Below are 20282 nucleotides of genomic sequence, written 5' to 3' on the forward strand. Positions count from 1 at the left end.
TTTCAAGAAAACATTAAGAAACTGGAACAGACACAAAATAGAGCAGTGAGATTCATAACTAACGAATATTCACATTTAACTAGAGTAACACCCTTAGCAAAATAACTAAATTTAGAAAGCCTTGAGGATAGGAGACTCAAAAGTAAAGTAGCAATTATACATAAAAACACTGAACCCTAATCTTCAAATACAAAAACAAAATCTAATTAAATACTCCGAATGACACAAAGATAAAGGCACATTTCTCGTTCCATATGCTAGGACAAATTTGTACAAATACTCCTTCTTCCCTAGTGCTATAATAGCATCATCAACATCATCATATAACTCCATTTGAGTGAGGGCTTGAGAGGCTCAAGTCCTCTCTTGCAAAAAACCCTGGACAGAAACCCTGCTGTCTTGCTTAGTGCAAACATGCCACCATACAGGTCGAAAATTTATTAGAGCATGGAATGGGTTGCCCTAGTCAGCCAGGAAAACCAGTGACTTGGCAGAATTTAAGTCATTGGTTAACATGCATGACTAGATTGACCAAAGAACACGCTTAGGACGTAATCATCTTCTTTTTTTGAAGAAACGTCCGTGTTATATAAGATAAGATAATAAGATAAGCAGAGTGACCAATTAGGATATCTTTAAGTTTTCTTAGTCCTTTTAGCTAAATGGCACATTTTTTTAGTTACCATATGCTAGAACAAATATCTATAAGTGCTCTTCTATCTTAGTTCTACTAGAGCAGCAGTTCTCAACCTTTTAAGCTCGGCGACCCCTCTTTAAAATCCCACACTCTGCCGCGACCCCCCCCCCCTCCCGCTCAGACACACAGCAATAGAAGAATAGACAAAACTATTCATTGTTTCGATGGTCTCTGGCGATCCCCGGCAAATCGTCACTCGACCCCCAAGGGGGGGGTCGCGACCCACAGGTTGAGAACCCCTGTACTAGAGCATGAAAAGGAATGTGCCAATTTGAGAAGAGTTGAACTCTCTAATGTTATTCTTCAGTCTCTCTCTCTGTTACTTTCTAGTGTATTGACCTAGTTTAGTTTAGAGATTATGTTTTGTAAATAAATAGATAGTGCATGGTTTTTAGGGAGCAGAAAGGAAAGAGTCACAGATTGCAGATGCCATACCCAACAGTAGTAGAAAGAAGAGTGAAAATGAAACGGCGCCTAACCTGTGATCGCAAGGATTGGCCTCTTCTGAAGCAGCTTGGGGTTAGGGCGTGGAGACGAAAGGCCCAGGAGAGATCTGAATGGAGGGATGTGCTGAAGCAGGCCAGAGCTCTCCATGGGCTGTAGCGCCACTGGGATGGATGGTTGTTGTAAACCTGGTGGTGACACAGATGGGGGTAGTGCTTTTTTGTTTCTAGCCTACCCAAATCGCCACAGTCCAGCGCAGGAGGAGCGGTCAACCGTGACCAGTGACAGTACACGCCAGTTCGGCAACCAGTGTCGTAAATAACACGTACGTAAGTCACGGCGAAGGTAATCAAGCGAGTGGTCAAGCGACGTTCCATGCGTTTCTAGAAGGCCAGTAGAGACCCTATAAAAGAGCCAGTGTGCTAAGACTCAAGACTTCACTTCACTTTACCTCACAATGTGACCAGTACGAGGCGAGAACCAGCACGGTGTCTGAAGTCAGTGCGGAGCAGAGACTAGGTTTCTGTAAAGACAGTGTTAATGTTGTCGCCAATTGCGATGTATTTGAAGTTAAACTGACTGATACTTTGGAGCCCTGAGTTGTGAGGTTCTTTAACTCTTTCTCTCCTAATTGACGATACCATTGTTGATTTTGACCTCATTAAATTAAATTAATGTTTAATTTTTTAAACTTGACTTTGAATTATATAAAAAGAGCAAACATTCGCCTTTAATTCTATACCAAATCAAACATTTTCTGATAACAAACAACAAAGCTATTGAAGCCCAATCATAACAGGGGTAGTGAAATAGTAATGAGCAAAATGAATTCCTTCCAAAACGTGGAAAAATATTTACGAAGAGAAAGGGTTAAGTTCGTTGTGTCGTGTGGTGCAGTTTAAAGAGAGGCTGGATAGTAGGAGTGACATAACAATATAATTAATATTAATAGCTGCGATTTAAAAACAAAATTAGAAGCATCCATAAAATAGGGTCCCTCAATTTGTAGGACCGGCCCTGGAGGCACGCACAGATTGTGTCAATAATATAGTTCTCGAGATGTAAAATGCCACAGTAAGAGTTTTTTTAGCGAAGGTAAAAGTAGTGACGTAGCCAGACGAATGACGTTGCATAATACGGGTACATGATAGGAGAAGACTATGGCTAGGGCTTGTAGAAAGATGTATAATGAATAGACTGTTAATTAAAATGATGGATAGAGAGACAAGACGACCATCCCCATCTGTAAATAAACATCAGTTGAAGTCTTCACATGTTATAATTAATTGTTGTCTCCCTTGGATGTGTTCAGACCCGCGTTTAGAATTAAGCGAAATAGTATCAAGCCAAACAAAACACAAAATCCAAGAACGTAATTATCTTCTCTTGTTGGAAGGACCTTTGTACAGTGACGTAGCTAGGGAGGGGGGAGAATTTGAAAATCCCTCCGTATTTACATTAAAAATTATATATTACGCGAAATCCTGGGGCCCTTTAAGAGGTCAAGCCCCCGGGCCCCCAAACGATGGAAAATTCCTACCTGCGCCCCTGCCTTTGTGACTTATAGCACAGAAAGATAAAGTGGCATAACAAGCGAGGGGGGGGGGGGCGTGGCTGATGCGAGGTAAAGCACATGGCTTCAAAACCTTAGGGGAGCGTCTCGAGTTCGAATCCCGGTAAAGACTCTGGGGGGGGGGGTCTGATGTCAAGATTTGTTAGACGCCACTGTAATGAGTACCTGGCATACGATGTTGACCCTTATCAATCATAGGCCTCATAAACAGATGAGTTTGAAATCATCTCACCACATAGTGCGCAGGGTCTGAAAGGTGAACCTTTACTTTTACTTTTCATAAGAGAATGGGGGGTGGGGGGGAAGATGAGGTGGAGTGGTGACAAGCATAAAAACTATAAATATTCTCTAAAAATACTTATTTAAAGAAAAGTAGGAATATTATCTTAAGGGAAGAACCCCACATTTACAGCTATATATCTCAATAATGTAGAATTTATTTCCCTTATTAAATATCAAATAAAATTATTAATTACCAACAATTAATTAACTTAGCTGTTTAATTATTTTTTTTCGTGTTTTTTTAGTTACAATAAATAACACTGTAAAGTTTCAACTTGATCCGAGAATGGATGTGATAGAATTTACGTTTTCAAACTTTTAACCAGACAGACAGACAGACAGACAGACAGAGCTATTTAATATAAGCTTTGTAGTAAAAATATTGTCGTATTTTTGTTTTCTTGAGAGTAGAGCTACATCGAAAACTTTTAGCAATGCCGGCGCAAGCAACAATGGGGGAAGCTTTAAGTCCACACTGAGTGATATCTATTTATTGTGCGCTCTATTCCTTGGGGGTCTTCAACCGCTCGTCATGTCAGCGGTGACATTTGAGTCATAACTTTGTACCTCCGCAGCAGAAAAGTAGGGCATCTATTTTTAGCCTGGGTTAGGAAGTCGTGACAGGAGGGCGTGGTTATCGCTCTAAGAAAAGCAAAAGGCACCGAGAGTATACTTCTAATGACGTCATTTTGTGGGATTTTTTTTTTTTTTTGGTGAACCATTCCTACTGGAGATTTTCACGACTAACTATACAATGTCAAGGCCGCTAAATTCAACCTCGGTGTTGCCAACTAAAAAAAAAAAAAAATTACCTAAATTTATGAATGTAATTGTGTTATTGAAAGAACTAGACTATAATTTTATCGTGCATACTTATTTATATCAATGTGTATACGCCAGTATACCTATCTGTATTTAAATTTGTCTCAAGTTGCGCCATTGTCATAAAATGTAAGCCTAAAGCGTCCATTATATTGAAAGTATTATGTGCTAATAGTAGAGCTTAGGAAAAATTGATTCTGCAGTGCTATAAAATGTACACTAATGATCATATACTTTTAACAACACTTCCCTCATCAATACATCCTTTATTTTGTACATAGGATACTCTATCAATCTAGCAGTTTATAATTTTATCACCATGTATGAACATTTTTAATTTTGTAAAAATTGCATCGGTTAATTTTTTATTTTTTTTTTACATTGGTTGTGGAGATATAGCAAAACGCAAAATTATCAGATGTGGTCCATATTATAATGGATTTCTATCTTGATTTGATTACACTGAACTTTTAAAAAAATTTAAAATTAATTTTTTAATCCTTAGAAAAAGAGCTCACAAATTTTAGATTAACTAGGAATATAATTATATTTCTTTTTTAAAAGATCTCCTGTGGATGGGAGAAAATGGCAGCCTTGACCCAGAGCCGGAAGTTTGAGTTTTTTTTAGACCGGATGTTTGAAATCGATTATTGGCTCTACTTTTCCGAGTTCGCTTTAAGAGTTTTTTTTTCCTTCCCTCCCCTCCATGCCAAACTTAATGAGTTTTTTTGTTTTGTTTTGTTTGTTGTGTATCGAGTTCCTTCGTGTATCTCCTTTAATTAAACTCTCGAACACAATGCTAGGTCGTTTAAGATTACACTGTTACTCATAGTCTCTGAGTCAAATCGCTGATCAGCCTCGTCTTGAAGTTCTGTAACAAACATAGTCTCTGAGTCAAAGCGCTGATCAGCCTAGTATTGAAGTTCTGTAACAAACATAGTCTCTGAGTCAAATCTCTGGTCTGCCTAGTGTTGAAGTTCTGTAACAAACATAGTCTCTAAGTCAAATCACTGATCAGCCTCGTCTTGAATTTCTGTAACAAACATAGTCTCTGAGTCAAAGCGCTGATGAGCCTCGTCTTGAAGTTCTTTAACAAACATAGTCTCTGAGTCAAAGCGCTGATCAGCCTAGTGTTGAAGTTCTGTAACAAACATAGTCTCTGAGTCAAAGCGCTGATCAGCCTAGTATTGAAGTTCTGTAACAAACATAGTCTCTGAGTCAAATCTCTGGTCAGTCTAGTGTTGAAGTTCTGTAACAAACATAGTCTCTGAGTCAAATCGCTGGTCAGTCTAGTGTTGAAGTTCTGTAACAAACATAGTCTCTGAGTCAAATCTCTGGTCAGCCTAGTGTTGAAGTTCTGTAACAAACATAGTCTCTGAGTCAAATCTCTGGTCAGCCTAGTGTTGAAGTTCTGTAACAAACATAGTCTCTAAGTCAAATCGCTGATCAGATTAGTCTTGAAGTTCTGTAACAAACATAGTCTCTGAGTCAAATCGCTGATCAGATTAGTCTTGAAGATCTGTAACAAACATAGTCTCTGAGCCAAATCGCTGATCAGCCTAGTATTGAAGTTCTGTAACAGACATAGTCTCTGAGTCAAATCTCTGGTAAGCCTAGTGTTGAAGTTCTGTAACAAACATAGTCTCTAAGTCAAATCGCTGATCAGATTAGTCTTGAAGTTCTGTAACAAACATAGTCTCTGAGTCAAATCGCTGATCAGATTAGTCTTGAAGATCTGTAACAAACATAGTCTCTGAGCCAAATCGCTGATCAGCCTAGTCTTGAGGCTCTGTAACAGACATAGTCTCTAAGTCAAATCGTTGGTCAGCCTCGACTTGAAGTTCTGTAACAAACATAGTCTCTGAGTCAAATCGCTGATCAGATTAGTCTTGAAGATCTGTAACAAACATAGTCTCTGAGCCAAATCGCTGATCAGCCTAGTCTTGAGGCTCTGTAACAGACATAGTCTCTAAGTCAAATCGTTGGTCAGCCTCGACTTGAAGTTCTGTTCTGTAACAAACATAATCTCTAAGTCAAATCGCTGATAACCTCGTATTGAAACTCTTTAACAAACAATGCAGACCTGTGACGTCTACAACTAAGGACTTAAGTGTTGGCTCAGGTTCTAAGGCTTTACCGAAAGTGACGATGAGAATTCTACAATTAAAAGTATTTTTTTTTAAATTATGGACGCTTAAAGATGACTGACCAAAGGCTACTGCCTTCTGTAAATCATATTAATATAATTAAGCAATGTTTTCGATTCCTAACTGCAGATTTCCATTAATTAAAAAAAATGATTTTAAAATAATACCAGGTTTTCAGTTAGAAATATAATAGAATGAAATGGCGAAAGTTTTGCCAAGTCTGTCAGCGTGCTGGACCAATGAATAGTGAATGTTCCAACCTGTGCGAGCATATAAAGATGTAGGGGCGAAGAGATTGAAAGAGAGGGGTAGACTTTGGGCCGCTCATGGAATTAAAGATTAAGGCTTATGAATTCGAACTTAGGGAGTCAAGAGAAGTGTTAAAAACAGATTATCGTCCTACTCGTGAGAGAGTATGTGCAAGGAGTGAAGTGTGCCCAGAAGAAAGGGGGCGGGCTAGGTATCACAGGTAATGACCAGTCAGAAGGAGATGATCGCCAGTGCTGGGTGCTTCATTTGTTTGACTTTACCTGCGTCAAGGGGAGATGTCACCCAAATCACCCCTACCCACTTTCTCAAAATATATCTTGTAAAAGTATCTCAGCTTGTTCGGATATTAAACTGATGTCAATTCTTTTTTTTTAAATGTCATTTGGAAAGAAATAGGAGAATGTCATCTAATGCGCTTAGCAGAAATCATATATAATTAAAGGGAAGGGGGAGAATGTCATTACCTTTCAGGAATCTGACTTATTATATATTCATGAAATAAACAACAACACAAAAAAAAAAAAAACTCAGTTCGCTGGATGGTGTAAGAGTTCATACAATACCTACAATATTATTGTAGAGTGAAATAAACATGGCTATAAAAGCTAGGTGCTTATTATTAAATTATTGTCAAATTATATCTCGCGCCAAAACGTCCCCTGCGCCAAAACGACCCGCGCCCAAAACGAGTCGCGTTCTTTAATGGAGATACATTTAGGTAATTTTGGTCTATTTTTAGGGCCCCTCGATTGTGGGAGGGACATTAAACATACACTACTGTCTCCGCCATGATTTAAGGAACATTTATGCCAAGTTTTATCAAGATTTGTCAAACGTTTTTGATTTGTATTCGGGACTTACATACATCCGCCTTACTTTTCTGATTTATATTATAGATAGATATAAAGGCACATTCCTCGTCCCATATGCTAGGACAAATTTATACAAATACTCCTTCTTCCCTAGTGCTATTGGAACATGGAATGGGTTGCCTGAGCTAGCCAGGAAAACCAGTGACTTGGCAGAGTTTAAGTCATTGGTTAATATGCATGACTAAATGCATGACGCGTAGGACGTAATCATCTTCTTTTTTGAAGTAACGTCTGTATTATATAAGATAAGATAAGATAAGATACACACGGAAAGAAGTGTGTATACAGAAAAAAGAGGGGGGGGGGGCGTATGTACATTAAACGAGGGCTTAAGCGAAGAGATAAAAAAATTGAGAACCACTGGTCTGGGTCAATACACTATTATATATATTTAATATCAGCCAGTGCATACCAGCTAGTGTGCGCGTGTGTGCGTATCAATGCGTATGTGTCTGCGTTTTTAGTGTGTGCATCTCTCTATTCAATTGTGGGAAGAAAAAAAATAAACGAGCATGTAAAAAACATGCAACATGTTTCGTTTCGCTTCTTTTCTTTCCTTTTTATTTGGCAATGTTTTCTGAAAGGTGTGAAGATAGGAACGGGAAATCCCCACAGCGACACGTCTTAAAACTATGCCTAGGTTTGGCGGGCTTTGGGGGGGGGGGCATGTCTTCTGTGTCATCCTGACATCATTTTTGACCTACAGACGCACACACAAGTGTCAGGGCATCCGGGGGAGGGAGAGGGGGGTGGGGGAGTTGTAATTATGAAGATGAAGAGAAAGAGAACGGGGGGGGGGGGATATTTTAGACTATTTTGCTTGAGTTGGACGGGTTTTGGTGACTAGTACGGGTGGCGTGTATGTGTTGTTAAGTTGCCTTTTATGTTGTTGGCGTTGTTGTACGACTATATGTGAGAGAGAGGGAGAGAGAGAGAGAGAGAGAGAGAGCTTTACAGAGACTGAGAGAGAATTAGAGAGAAAAACTCTTAGAAGAAGAAAAAGAGATAACGGAAGAAAGAGGAAAAGAGAGTGAAAGAGATAAAGAGAGAGAGAGAGAGAAAGAGAGAGAGAGAAATAGAAACAAAGAAAAACAAGCAAAATAAAAAAAATCCTAAAGGGAAAGAACTTCGTTCTTAAAACTAAATAAGCTTTTCCCCTTTATGTATTTTTTTTTTTACTGATTCGCGATTTTTTTTAGGTACAATAACTAATTACAATTAATTAAGGGGACAAAACCCAACAAATTTAGCCATATCTAAGAATACTAAAGTATTAGCTTCCCTTGTTTGCTATTCAACAAAATAATTAATAACAGTAATTAATTGTCTAATTGGTTAATCTTTTATTTTTATTGATTCGTGTCTTGTCTCTGTAAATCAGCGGTTCTCAACCTTTTACACTCGGCGACCCCTTTTTACAATCCCCCACTCTGCCGCGACCCCCCTCCCCCGCACACACATATACAGCAATAGAAGGATAGACAATAACAATCCATATTTTCGATGGTCTTAGGCGACCCCTGGCAAATAGTCAATCGACCACCAAGGGGGTCGCGAACCACAGGTTGAGAACCCCTGCTGTAAATGAATAATTGTGCGAAGTTTCACTTTGAACTGAGAATGGGTGTGGGAGAAAATGACGTGTACACACTTTTTAACAGGCAGACAGAGTGAGTTGCTATAAGCTTTGTGAAAAGGAGAGCGATAGAAGAGAAGAGAGAGAGAGAGAGATATAGAAACAAAGAAAAAAAGAGAGACAGAGGAGAGAGACAAAGAGAGAGAAAGAGAGAGAGAAAAACAGAGACAGAGAAATACAGAGAAACAAACAAATAGATAAACATGAGAATACTAAAACACAGTCTAAATGTTTTTTTAATTTAAATAACAAAATAATAATACTAATAACAACAATAATGAAAATAATAACAATAATGAAATTAATAGATTTATATGTAGACTACACGAACATGAAGGGATAATATTCCCTTAATTTCTTCTTTGGCTAGAAAACAGATCAACAGATCAGCAGATGTTAGATGTTTTATTAATGAAATTTTATACCGTTTTCTTAAAAAAAAAACACAAAAAACCCCCCCCAGCCAAACCTAACCCTTAACTCTGTATTTACCTGGCCGCTTCATTCATTAAGAAACTTCGGCCATTGACTAGCATAAATCACGTGACGCACTTCCATTTTTTTTTTTTAAAAGATGGAACTTGTCGAGAGAAAATATTTAATAACGAAAAAAAATAAATACATAATATTTTCAAAGAAAGGTAATCGTGAATATTATGTTGGGAGTAAGGGGACACTACTGCACATGCTGTAATAGTAGAATACAAGTCGATACTTCCCTGTTATCTTTAGAACGGGTTATTGCTAGGTACGAAATAGTTGAGACGATCTATTTTTTCACCTTGCAGTAGACTTATAGGTAGATAATGGTGACTAGGGAAAGAGGAGACGCAGGTGAATACCGAATAGCGAGATTACTTAGGCCAGCGGTTCTCAACCTTTTAGGCTCGGCGACCCCTTTTTACAATCCCCCACTCTGCCGCGAACTTCCCTCCTCCCACACACACACAAACAGCAATAGAAGAATAGACAAAAACAAATCATTTTTTCGATGGTCTTAGGCGACCCCTGGCAAATCGTCAATCGACCCCCAAAGGGGGTCGCGACCCACAGGTTGAGAACCCCTGACTTAGACAAACGTGAATAGAGAGATATGTTAAACATCATTTAGAATTTTTTTTTTTATTATTGTAACACCGATATTGAAAGTAGATATTTGTCATTGGAATTATGTTTTAACTCTTTCTCTCCGTAATTATTTCCCTCATTCCGATAGAAGTATTCATTTGGCTCTAATTTTATTTCACTATCCTGTTAGGGTTAAACTTCAGTAAAATTTTTCTTTGTTATTCGAAAATGTTATATTTGGTATCGAATTCTAGCGGAATGCATGCTCTTTTTTTTACACAAGAAAAATTTTAAGTTTATAAATCCAAAAATTAAATTAGTTTAATGGGGTCAAATCAACCTTGGCATCGTCAGTTAGGAGGGAGAGAGTTAATTGTGTTTATAATAGGGGACTTCAAGCTTCTGTTTCAATGCGTACTTTGAGTTGGTAAATTGCGATTAGAGATTGGAGTAGCTTTCAGGAGCTTCAACTCGACATGAGACGTAAAACTGACCTATAACTGACCAATAGCTGACCTATAACTGACCTATAACTGACCAATAGCTGACCTAAAACTGACCAATAACTGACCAATAGCTGATCTCCTTCAGATGTAGAAAGGCTATAATTCATCTCCTAGCACACTTCCTCATGTGGCTGTGGAGCCTTATTTTGGAGAGACACTCCCGTCCACATATATCGCAGGTTAAGGTGGCTTTCGCTCTGGTGGTTGAGGAGCCAACCAGACATTTTTCGTTTGACACACTTTTTATCCAGATCTGAGGCCAGCGGGTTTTTTTTTTATATTATTATTTTTTTTTTGCTGTCCTTAGCTTTCTTGGTCACCATTTCTTTCCACGTAGTGTAGTCTCTAGTCCAGGGCTTTGTCTTCCCAGTGGTCAGCATGTCCACTGCTTTAAGGTTCCTTAAGATAACATCTACATGTTGGAGGTGGGGGACGACCTAAAACATCAACAATTCTTTTAGTCAGACTATACAAATTGTAATACAGTCCATAGTCAAACACATTGTGTTATCTTGCTGTCAGTTTGTCTGCATGACAATAATTAAATTAAAGTATAACTTTTAGATTGCGCTACTTTCATGCTTATAGCATGCTTAGTGCGCTATGGTCCAATCTCATTTGTGGATCAGTGGGGGGAAGGCTCTCAGTAAGCACAACTCTGCTCGAGTCGGGTGTCGAACCTTGAGCCCTCTTTACAGATAGCCAAGCCAGACTATGTTTAAGCGCATTATGAGTATCAATCATGCGCTAATCTTCATTCTCTAGCAATGATAGAATCAGTATTCAAGAGCATTAGCTGTATGGCTGCAATAGTTTTTCCATTAAAATGTACAATAAGTAATGTTCAAATGATGTTCTCTGGATGGTAACAAGAATTTCCATCTTTATTTTTATTAGTATTTTTATTTGTATTCATTTGAGTATTCATTCTCTGGCACTGCCAGGGTCAAGCTTCGTTGGTGAGAAAAAAAAATTCATTGTCACCCTTTTAACAGTGCCCACTGAGAATTTTCTGGTGATGTGGCAGGTCTGCAGCAGTACCGCCCTCTGACAGGCAACGAGAACCTTTTATGGATGTTAAGGGCTTGAAGGTGTCTGTGAGGTCAGTTGTCATTAATTATTATTTTATAGTTCCCTCAGACCTTGCGATCTATGGGGCAGATGATGTTAAGGTCATCTATTTCTATTGTCTGATAAAGAACTAATTATTCATTCTCTGGCACTGCAAGGGCCGAGCTTCGTTAGAAACAAAATTCATTGTTAAGTCCCTTTAACAGTGTTGACTGAAAATTTTTCTGGTGATGTGGCATGTCTTTGAATGTGTCTTCGAGTTCAGTTTTCATTATCCTCTCGGCTGATATAAAAAAAAAACAACAACCCAGATGTATTGTTATTTGGGTTAGATTATTATTATTCCTAGCAATGTCTAACACAACTAATAGAAAAAAAATATTCTTATTACGAATCCTAAAGGGAAGTAATTCGTATATTCTAGTACTCTCACCCCCCCCCCAGTACCAAAAAAAGAAGATTGACTAGCCCAGATAGCAAACAATGTTAAAAATCAGACAATGTTAAGACTTATACTGTATAATGTAATACTATATAACATAATGCTATGTAACACATGCATGCATAAATGAATCTGTTTCTAGGCCTAACTTTTGGATGCACTCCTTGGCACTCCAGGCCGTCTGCTGTCTGTGCGCCAGATACCACCGCGCTGTCTTCCCTTCTCTCGGCCTGTCTGACGATCATACCAAAAAAAAAAACAAAAAAAAACTTGTTTTATTCTGAGGGCTTTTTTTTTTTTTTTTTTTACTCGTTAGGCCAACTACTTGCGAGCAAGGGCAGACAAGCCACCATCTACGTTCTTGACTTACTACCCCTGACGGTGTTCCAACCTGTAATAAAATCTACGCAGATGAGTAAGCGTGCTGAAATTCTAATGTAGTTTTCTTACAAAATGGAAAATAATGGAGATAAAAAAAAAAAAGCACAGCTTCCAAACGTCGTTCGTGTGATGGATTCATTCCCTTTTCTTTGCGATGGCTTAATATAGATTTGGCGTGGAAGAGATTCAACAAAGGCTTCAAATAGTACATTTTGACAAATGATAATTACCAAACAAATGCATTGAATTTGACGATGTGTGTTCCTCAACAGGGCCGGCCTTACTAATTGCGGGGCCCAATGTAATGGAGGCTTGAGAGGCCCCATCTTGTAATCTTTTTTTTTTTTTACAATTACTACTATTACAATTTTACTATTACTATTTATTAGATCATTATATAAATATGCATAGGAAGCAGCTCAAACGCAATAGGTGCCTGTGGGTTAATTAAAGTTACGTCAATCGCATGATAGGCTAAATATGTTAACCCTTTAAGTACTACAACTTTTAAAGCCTTTGACTGATAGTGATATGCTTCATGTAAATTTGCAGGGGCCCCCCTGCCTGACGCTGGAGCCCAATTGGAGCACATCGGCCTGAGGCCTGCTCTTTTGAAAAAAGTTTAGTGAATCTTACGTAGTGGAAATACTTTGCCTTGATGCCTATTTTTGTGTTAGATGTTTGTCTTTTCTTAGCTAAGGAAGTTCTCGTGGCCTAAACATGCTGGTTTGTTTTTTTTACTTTGGTCTATTTGGTATGTCAATGTTCCTTTGATGTTACACGCAATCAACAATCTTTGCTGTAATTATTTATGTCTTGACTTGAGTAGTATATTGATATGGAAGAGCTTATCACTGGTATCAGTGGCGTAGCATCCATGGCACGAAAGGGTTCAATATACTCGGGCCACGACCATAAGGGGCCCACCAACCATGGCGCAAAATGGTCCATTGTGCATGGGCCCATCATTCGTGTCCAGTTTGGACCCACATGAGCCCTTGGAATAATATTAATTGCTGTTTTATAAAAGCTGATTTAAACAATAGAATATGAAAAGGTACAATATTTGCACCACTGGTCATTGATATGTTGTATGGAGATTCTAGATTTGGGTTTATCTTATCTTATTTTATACAGACGTTACTTCAAATAAAGAAGACGATTAGATAGTAGGCGTCATGCATTTTAACCAATGACCTAAATTCTGCTAAGTCATTGATTTTCCTGGCTAGCTCAGGCAACCCATTCCATGCTCTAATAGCACTAGGGAAGAAGGAGCATTTGTACAAATTTGTCCTAGCATATGGAACGAGGAATGTGCCTTTATCTTTGTGTCTTTCTGAGTATTTTATTACATTTCGTTTTTGCGTGTGGAGATTATGATTCAATGTAAATGCTTGGGTTTTTATATGAATGCTTGGGTTTCTATGTATAAGCTTTTGGGTTGCTGTATATTGCAGTGGTTCTAGTGTCTAGGTTTTATTTTTAGTAAGTTTAACAAGTAAGGTTACAAAACGAACAAGAAATAGAAGCTTTTTTTTTTCTTCTTCTTCTATGGAACTACGTCAAACTGGCGGGTAAGTTATCGTCTGCTGATGTAAGAGCCGAGGGAGGGAGGGGGGCGGTGCTAAATGAAACGAAAAGAATGGTAAAAAAAAAAGGGAGGTGGGGGGTGAGGTTTGAATGACGAGGTCTGGACACCCCGACAGAAGAACGGGGCGACAGTACTAGTAGAAATCTTTCTCCTGTGCCAAATAGTCTGAGAACCTAAGCGTTTATTAAACACACAAGACTATACGAATGTTGAGTGGATGGCGGTGCTCCGAGCAGGTTGTGTTAATAGCACACAGTAATCATAATAAAATAGCATCTTCCACAGGTACGCCTTTAGTTTCTGTTACTATGGTATCAATGTTGAGTATAAAAAAAAACAGATATCTGAGGGGGAATACAGATGCAACTATACAGTAGGGGCGGCCCCGCTCTCTGCCTGTGAGATGTTTAGAAATACCTTTCGCTATTTCTTGTAATAATGCATAATGTACGCTTAAAACTATTTCCAACATACCTGTGTATTGCTAAGTCGTATAACGTAATATTAGTTGTATAATGTTTTTGTATTTAGGCTACACAATAACTTTGATTTTAAAGAAAATCGCCATTCTTAGGGCTGATCATAAAATAATGCAAGATATGTATATTGTTGTTTATGGAAACGTATACTTGTCATCTGTAATAATTTTGTTTTTAATCCAAACTAGTTTCTAATACTATGTCCTTACCATTTCTTTATTTATTTTTTACAAAAATTCATACTTTTCATATATAACAATTTATTATCGAGAATCTAAATGAATTCTACACTGCGTCATTCTTAGCAAAACATATAGAAGCAAATAATCCTTAAAAATTTATAGTTGTTTTTTTTTATAGAAAATATCTCTAACAGTATTTTAAAAACTAGAACTTAAGTCCCCTTTAGCAAGCTAGAATAATCTCATTATATACATGTCTTGGCATAGTCATAATAATAATGTAAATGGCAATGTAGATTTTGAAGATTAAGGATGAGTGCAGTGTTTCACATGGGTATGGAAATCCAGTTGAGAGCCATCTGCATATTTTTTTCGCATCTGATTAAAACAAAGCATTTCTTCACCGGGTCTATTTAATTTGTCTTCAGGTATTCTGCACTTTATTCATGTATTTTTTTGCTAAATAGGTTTCCGATTTATATGTTTAAGTATGTTGTGTGTCTCTATGTATGTGTTTCTATTTTGTTTCTGCATTCAAAATATTTGTAACTCTTTTTTAAAAAAAATAAAGATTGACAACTATTTCATTACTGTGGCAACGAAGAGAAAAACAAAAATTAAGAAAAAAATTAAAATAACAATACATTTTTGTTTCTTTGTTGTATTTTTTTTTCATCAACAAAATTCTCTTGGTTTATTTAACATTTTTTTGTTGTTTGTTTGTTAAAAAATCATACGTATTAATAAATATTTATATATATTAAAACAATGAACAATGTTTTAAAAAAAAATACACATTTCAAATGAGACATTAAAAAAAATGTATGATTAAAAAAAAGATTATACAAAAATCAATGAGACTCATCGCCTCAACCACATCAAAAAAAAATAAAAAATATGATACAACAGTGTTTCCGTAGTAACACAAAATTATCGCACATTTTGGCCAATACAAATAGATAACAAAACACAAAAATCTTTAAGAACCTGACGTTAAAAAAAGCATGAGGTCAACAAATGAAGCGTGTGTAGCATATATTAACATATAATTAGCATATATTAACCATTTTTATAACAATTTGTACAGTAACGGTATAAATAGCATAAATTATCATAATGATAACAATTGTAATAAAGAGTTATACTCCCAAAGATCCATCATCGACACAAAGCTATTCTGAGGTGACACTTTATGGCTTAAAGGGACGCAATCGTCTGAACAGGAGGTAGTGTATTTTATTTTTAGTTTTGTATATAAAAAAAATAATGTGTTACAATTTACAAAAAAAAATTTATAATATTGAGCTTTGAGAGTTGTAATTTTATACATATATAACTTTTTTGTTTCAGAGGTAAGAACGTTAAAAATCATTATTAATATCATTTTATTTATAAAACTGTACCTATACCACTTGCGTCCCTTGCCAAAAGGAAGTTCTTAATTTAAAAAAAAAAAAAAACTTTCATAAAAATGCATAAACAATGGATGATTTAAAAATAACAAAGACCGACAAATAAAAAAAAAAATTCACAGAGGTTTGGTTTTATAATAAATATAATGCACATTCAAAACGAGGAAGCAGTGAAGTGGAAAAAAAAAAGATATTTGATGAAAGAAGTGGGACATTTACGTTGCTTGGTCTTTAGAGTTTGTGGTGTGTTGCGTGAGCTATACCATTGTGTTACTTTCGTTTCATGTGTATGCTTGGATTTAAGAAATAAGCTTGGTTTTCATGTTTATGCATACGATTTAGGAATATGTTTTAGATTGCATGTCTATGCTTAGGTTTTACATCTAAATTTGTGTTTTTCTGTAAACGTTTGGGTGTTTATGTAAGAGCTTGAGTTTTATTGTGTATGTTTTCTTTAATATTAACGTCTTGGTGTGACAAGGGCGGATATTACTTGGCGTCTCAACCCTCTCTTAGCACTTTTCACTTCTGCAACAAAAGGGTCTGTTTGATAATTCAGGACTTAATAATGATTTAAACTCGAGACCCCTTTTATCAGAAGACACGCTCCCAAGTCCCCCTTTCTTTTTTAAAGATGAATCTTATCGTGGTCGTAGTGTTCGCAGCAACATTATACTATTCTTAGTTAGCGAGACAGTAGGCATGTTATTATTCTGGTATACGAGTGTATGAATATCAAAAGGCAACGGGTCCAAATACAATGACTTAGATTGAATTGTGAGGTAATAAATAGATATATTGGCGACATTGTCGCAAAAATATAAATAAATAGGTAAAATAAATAAATGGGCACAGACACAAAAATATGTTTACTATTTACATTTGAAAAAGTAAAAAAAAAAATGTATAAATAGAAAAAACGGATGGGGGGGGGGGGAGGGGTCCTCAGGTAGTTAGTGTATAGCTTATGGGGTGGGCGAGATGTTGCGCAGGTGAACCACGCCCTTTTATAATCATTGTATAATTTCATTGGTCAGTTGAAGTGTCAATAAGTCGGCAATCACTCGCATTTTCACCGAAAAAAAAAAAAAAAAAAACTACAAACAAACAAAAACAAGATGTAAGCAGAGATGAATACAGATTGTAAGTAAAGGGGAAACAACTTTTGCTGATTGGGCCCTAACTAGTATCTTTAATAACTTATGCCCCATACAGGCTACATTTACCTCGAGATAAAATTACGATTTTCCATTTTTTTTTTAAAATTCCTACTTAAAAGTACTATAGCCCTATTGACTCTCACTTTGCAGTGATTCTGCGTGAATTTCAAAATCGATAAATGCAAAGACTAGAAGCGCTGGACCTCATCACCCTTATCATCCTCACGGCAACGGTCTCTTATACTATCAAATATACATAAAATAATAAATACATCAACACATTGCACAAATCGTGTATGTCTTACCAGCATACATAACCTTGGATTCAACAGCAGAATAAGAGACAATATATATATATATATATATAAATATGTCAGTGTCAGATGACAGTGTCAGATGACAGCATCAAATGACAGTATGACTTGACCGATAAGGAACAAGGGGAAAAAAAAGAAGCAGTCACTCTGGAAGTCGGGGGGTGTTTATTTACATGGGCGTCCCCTTTCACTCGTATATAACTTAAATAGTCACTATGTACAGTCAAATGCGGATTACATACATACGTAATATATAGGCCCACATACACAGACCAGACACACGGGCAAGTCTCAGAAAGCTTCACAACTTTTGTTCCAATTACTCTCGAACCGCGAGTTCGCAAACACACAACACATCCGGTTCGTCTTTCACACTAAAAACGATTGGTTGAGTTGCCAGGCAACTGAGGTATACAAAACGATAACTTCCGGTTATCATATTCAAACAAAGAAAAAAAAAGATGTTTAAATGGAATATATGGCTTATGCTTGTACATTTTTGTTTTGTTTGTAGCCCCCAAGACGTGAAACGTTTGAAAAGTGTGTTTGTTATATAAAGCTTTAAGCTATGTCAAAACATGTATAACATTCAGCTTATAAACTGTTTGAGGATAATATAAGCTGTGAAGATTAGTTTGTGTTCGAATCAGACGTCAACAGTAGTAAAGCGAAAGCGTGCTGAGATACGAAAGGGAGGTAAGTTTAAGTTGAGTGTAAAATTTCATAAAAATTAAAGTATTCTAAGTAGGAATATATTTTTAAATAAGACACATCAAGTACATCTACGTAGCAAAAAAAAAAACATAATAGTTGGGGAAAAAAAATACAACAATTTTTAGGGGAAGTTTAAACAAAAAAAGGCAAATCAATTACCTCCCTTATCACTGACCTCAGTAACACTATTATATCATAATTTTTTTAAAGTAATACTAAGAAATAGATAGTAATGAACTCTTCTATGAAAGAGGCAGAGTTGGCTGACAATAAATAAATCTTTGGGTATTTAATAGTTGCGTAATTAAGTGAAAATGAAATCGTAATTAAGTGAAAATGAAATCGTAAAAGCCTACCCTTACGCGAAATAAATTCGAGGCCAAAGATCGAAGTCCCGCTGGTGGACTACTCCGGAACGTTGCATTTTTTTTTTTTAGTACAAGCGGGGGACAGCTGATTGGTTGATCTAAGTTTCCTTACATTTCTTATATCATTGGATTCCGTGAGTGCGTGTCCCAATGGCAAAGGTTTGAACAACGCAATCTTCTGCGTGTGTGTGTGTGTGTGCGTAACATAGTCTAGGGCGTGAAAGCTTGTATCAGACACGAACGCTGGAAGCTCATCAAAGCAAATTGTGTCACGGGACTAAATAGTGTAAGATGAAACGTCGATAAGTGTCACGTGATTGTTACACTGAGATCTGCTATTTCAAACTCTTATTTATATATCTTCTACATTGATGTGTCTATTAAAGAATATAGAAGAAGTAAACATGGAAAAAGGGGGTGGGGGCTGATGTGTGAAAGAGGGCTTTTGAAATTAACCGTATATGTATGAATGTTGGGTTTATTTTAATTGTACATGATCTAGACAAAGCTGTTACACAGATGTCATTGACTCTGTAATGATGCTCTTTTTTTTATTTAGACATTGATATACAAGTCTGGAAACATGAGTTTCATTTGTCATTCAACCCAATGTGTTCGTCAGGCTGGGCCCTGGGCTCTGCTTACATTTTGATTGGAATTATCATCTGGCCCCTGCAAGCCATGGGCCGGCAATCAGGAGGAATTTGCAAACTACATTTGAAAGAATACAACAGAGAAGGTTCTCTAATTCCTTAGGCGTTGGTCGGTATCCGTTTCAGGCCAGCCCAGTATGCAAGGAACTATTTTTTTGTGTACAGGCTGGAAGTTTTTGGGCTCCTTGGTTAGATGGATCATTCAGAGAATGATTTTCTTTAGGGTGTGGGTGTCTGCCTACCCAACCGAGACAATATCTGTGCCAGCTAATTTTTTTTTAGAGTTTTTTTTTATTTATATCCTGCAGGCATTGAGAAGGCACAGGAGCACAAGAAGCAAGGTCAAGGCTGGGGACACGCTAAGTGACGTCACTGAGCTATAAGTACCTTTGCACTCAGACGAGTCCTGCCGGCTGTATCCTTTAAGACAGTCGCAGCGATAGGAGCCTTGGGTGTTCACGCAGACAGTATTGTCGCTGCAGTGGTGGCCCTTGGGGCCCCCAGCCACTTTGCACTCATCGATATCTGAAAAGAGAAAAACAAAATAATTAATTAATTCGAGGTATGGAACCATTTCTAAAACAATAAAACACAACATATATAAAGAATAAAGTAATTTTTTCTTACTGTAAATAGAATAGACTAAATGTCTTGACCTTTACCCATCTAATGTCAGGTTACCATTAGAGTTAGTTTTGTATCAAGGATCGGCCCCTTTAGCCCCACGAGAAATTGCAAATAAAACTAATAGAGACAGAGAAGGCCAACTTATTCAGAACAAAATCACTCAGACAAATTTTAAAGGGCCCTCAAGAAACTGTGGGCTCTAAGAAAAAACTTGTGTTGCCTATAGATAAATCAGGCCCTGTCTACGAAGCCGCTTCAAAAACTGTCCCATTTTCGAATACACACCTACTTAAACACTCCTCTCCCCCCCCCCTTTTATTCTTCCCGTAATAATTATAGCTAGCTTCAATCAGGCTGACCCATCGCTTACAGTGACCGAGAGGTGAAGGCCACGTGTCTCACCAAATATACCAACTACTCGAGACAGGATATGCAAATCGGTACTAATCCAATTTTATTATACGATAAGATATCTCTAACAGCATTCGCTCCCCTTAATGTCTTTTTGGAAGGCAAAACTGTTCTAAATAAACTTTGGAAAAAATAAATAAAGAGAAACTAAAAA

General features: G+C 37.1%; 1 protein-coding gene across 4 annotated transcripts in view; it reads right to left on the reverse strand.

Annotated features, from left to right (window-relative positions):
• Window positions 1-20282, reverse strand: part of LOC106055847 (protein kinase C-binding protein NELL1-like) — a 229561-nt gene that overhangs the window by 98048 nt on the left and 111231 nt on the right. For all 4 annotated transcript variants that reach the window (XM_056031489.1, XM_056031490.1, XM_056031488.1 and 1 more), the window contains one exon: window positions 19478-19615. In XM_056031489.1, coding sequence (XP_055887464.1) covers window positions 19478-19615 — 138 coding nt within the window. The remainder of the gene's footprint in view (window positions 1-19477; window positions 19616-20282) is intronic.

The sequence above is a fragment of the Biomphalaria glabrata genome, chromosome 6 (genome assembly GCF_947242115.1).
Source record: "Biomphalaria glabrata chromosome 6, xgBioGlab47.1, whole genome shotgun sequence".
NCBI classification, from domain to species: domain Eukaryota; kingdom Metazoa; phylum Mollusca; class Gastropoda; family Planorbidae; genus Biomphalaria; species Biomphalaria glabrata.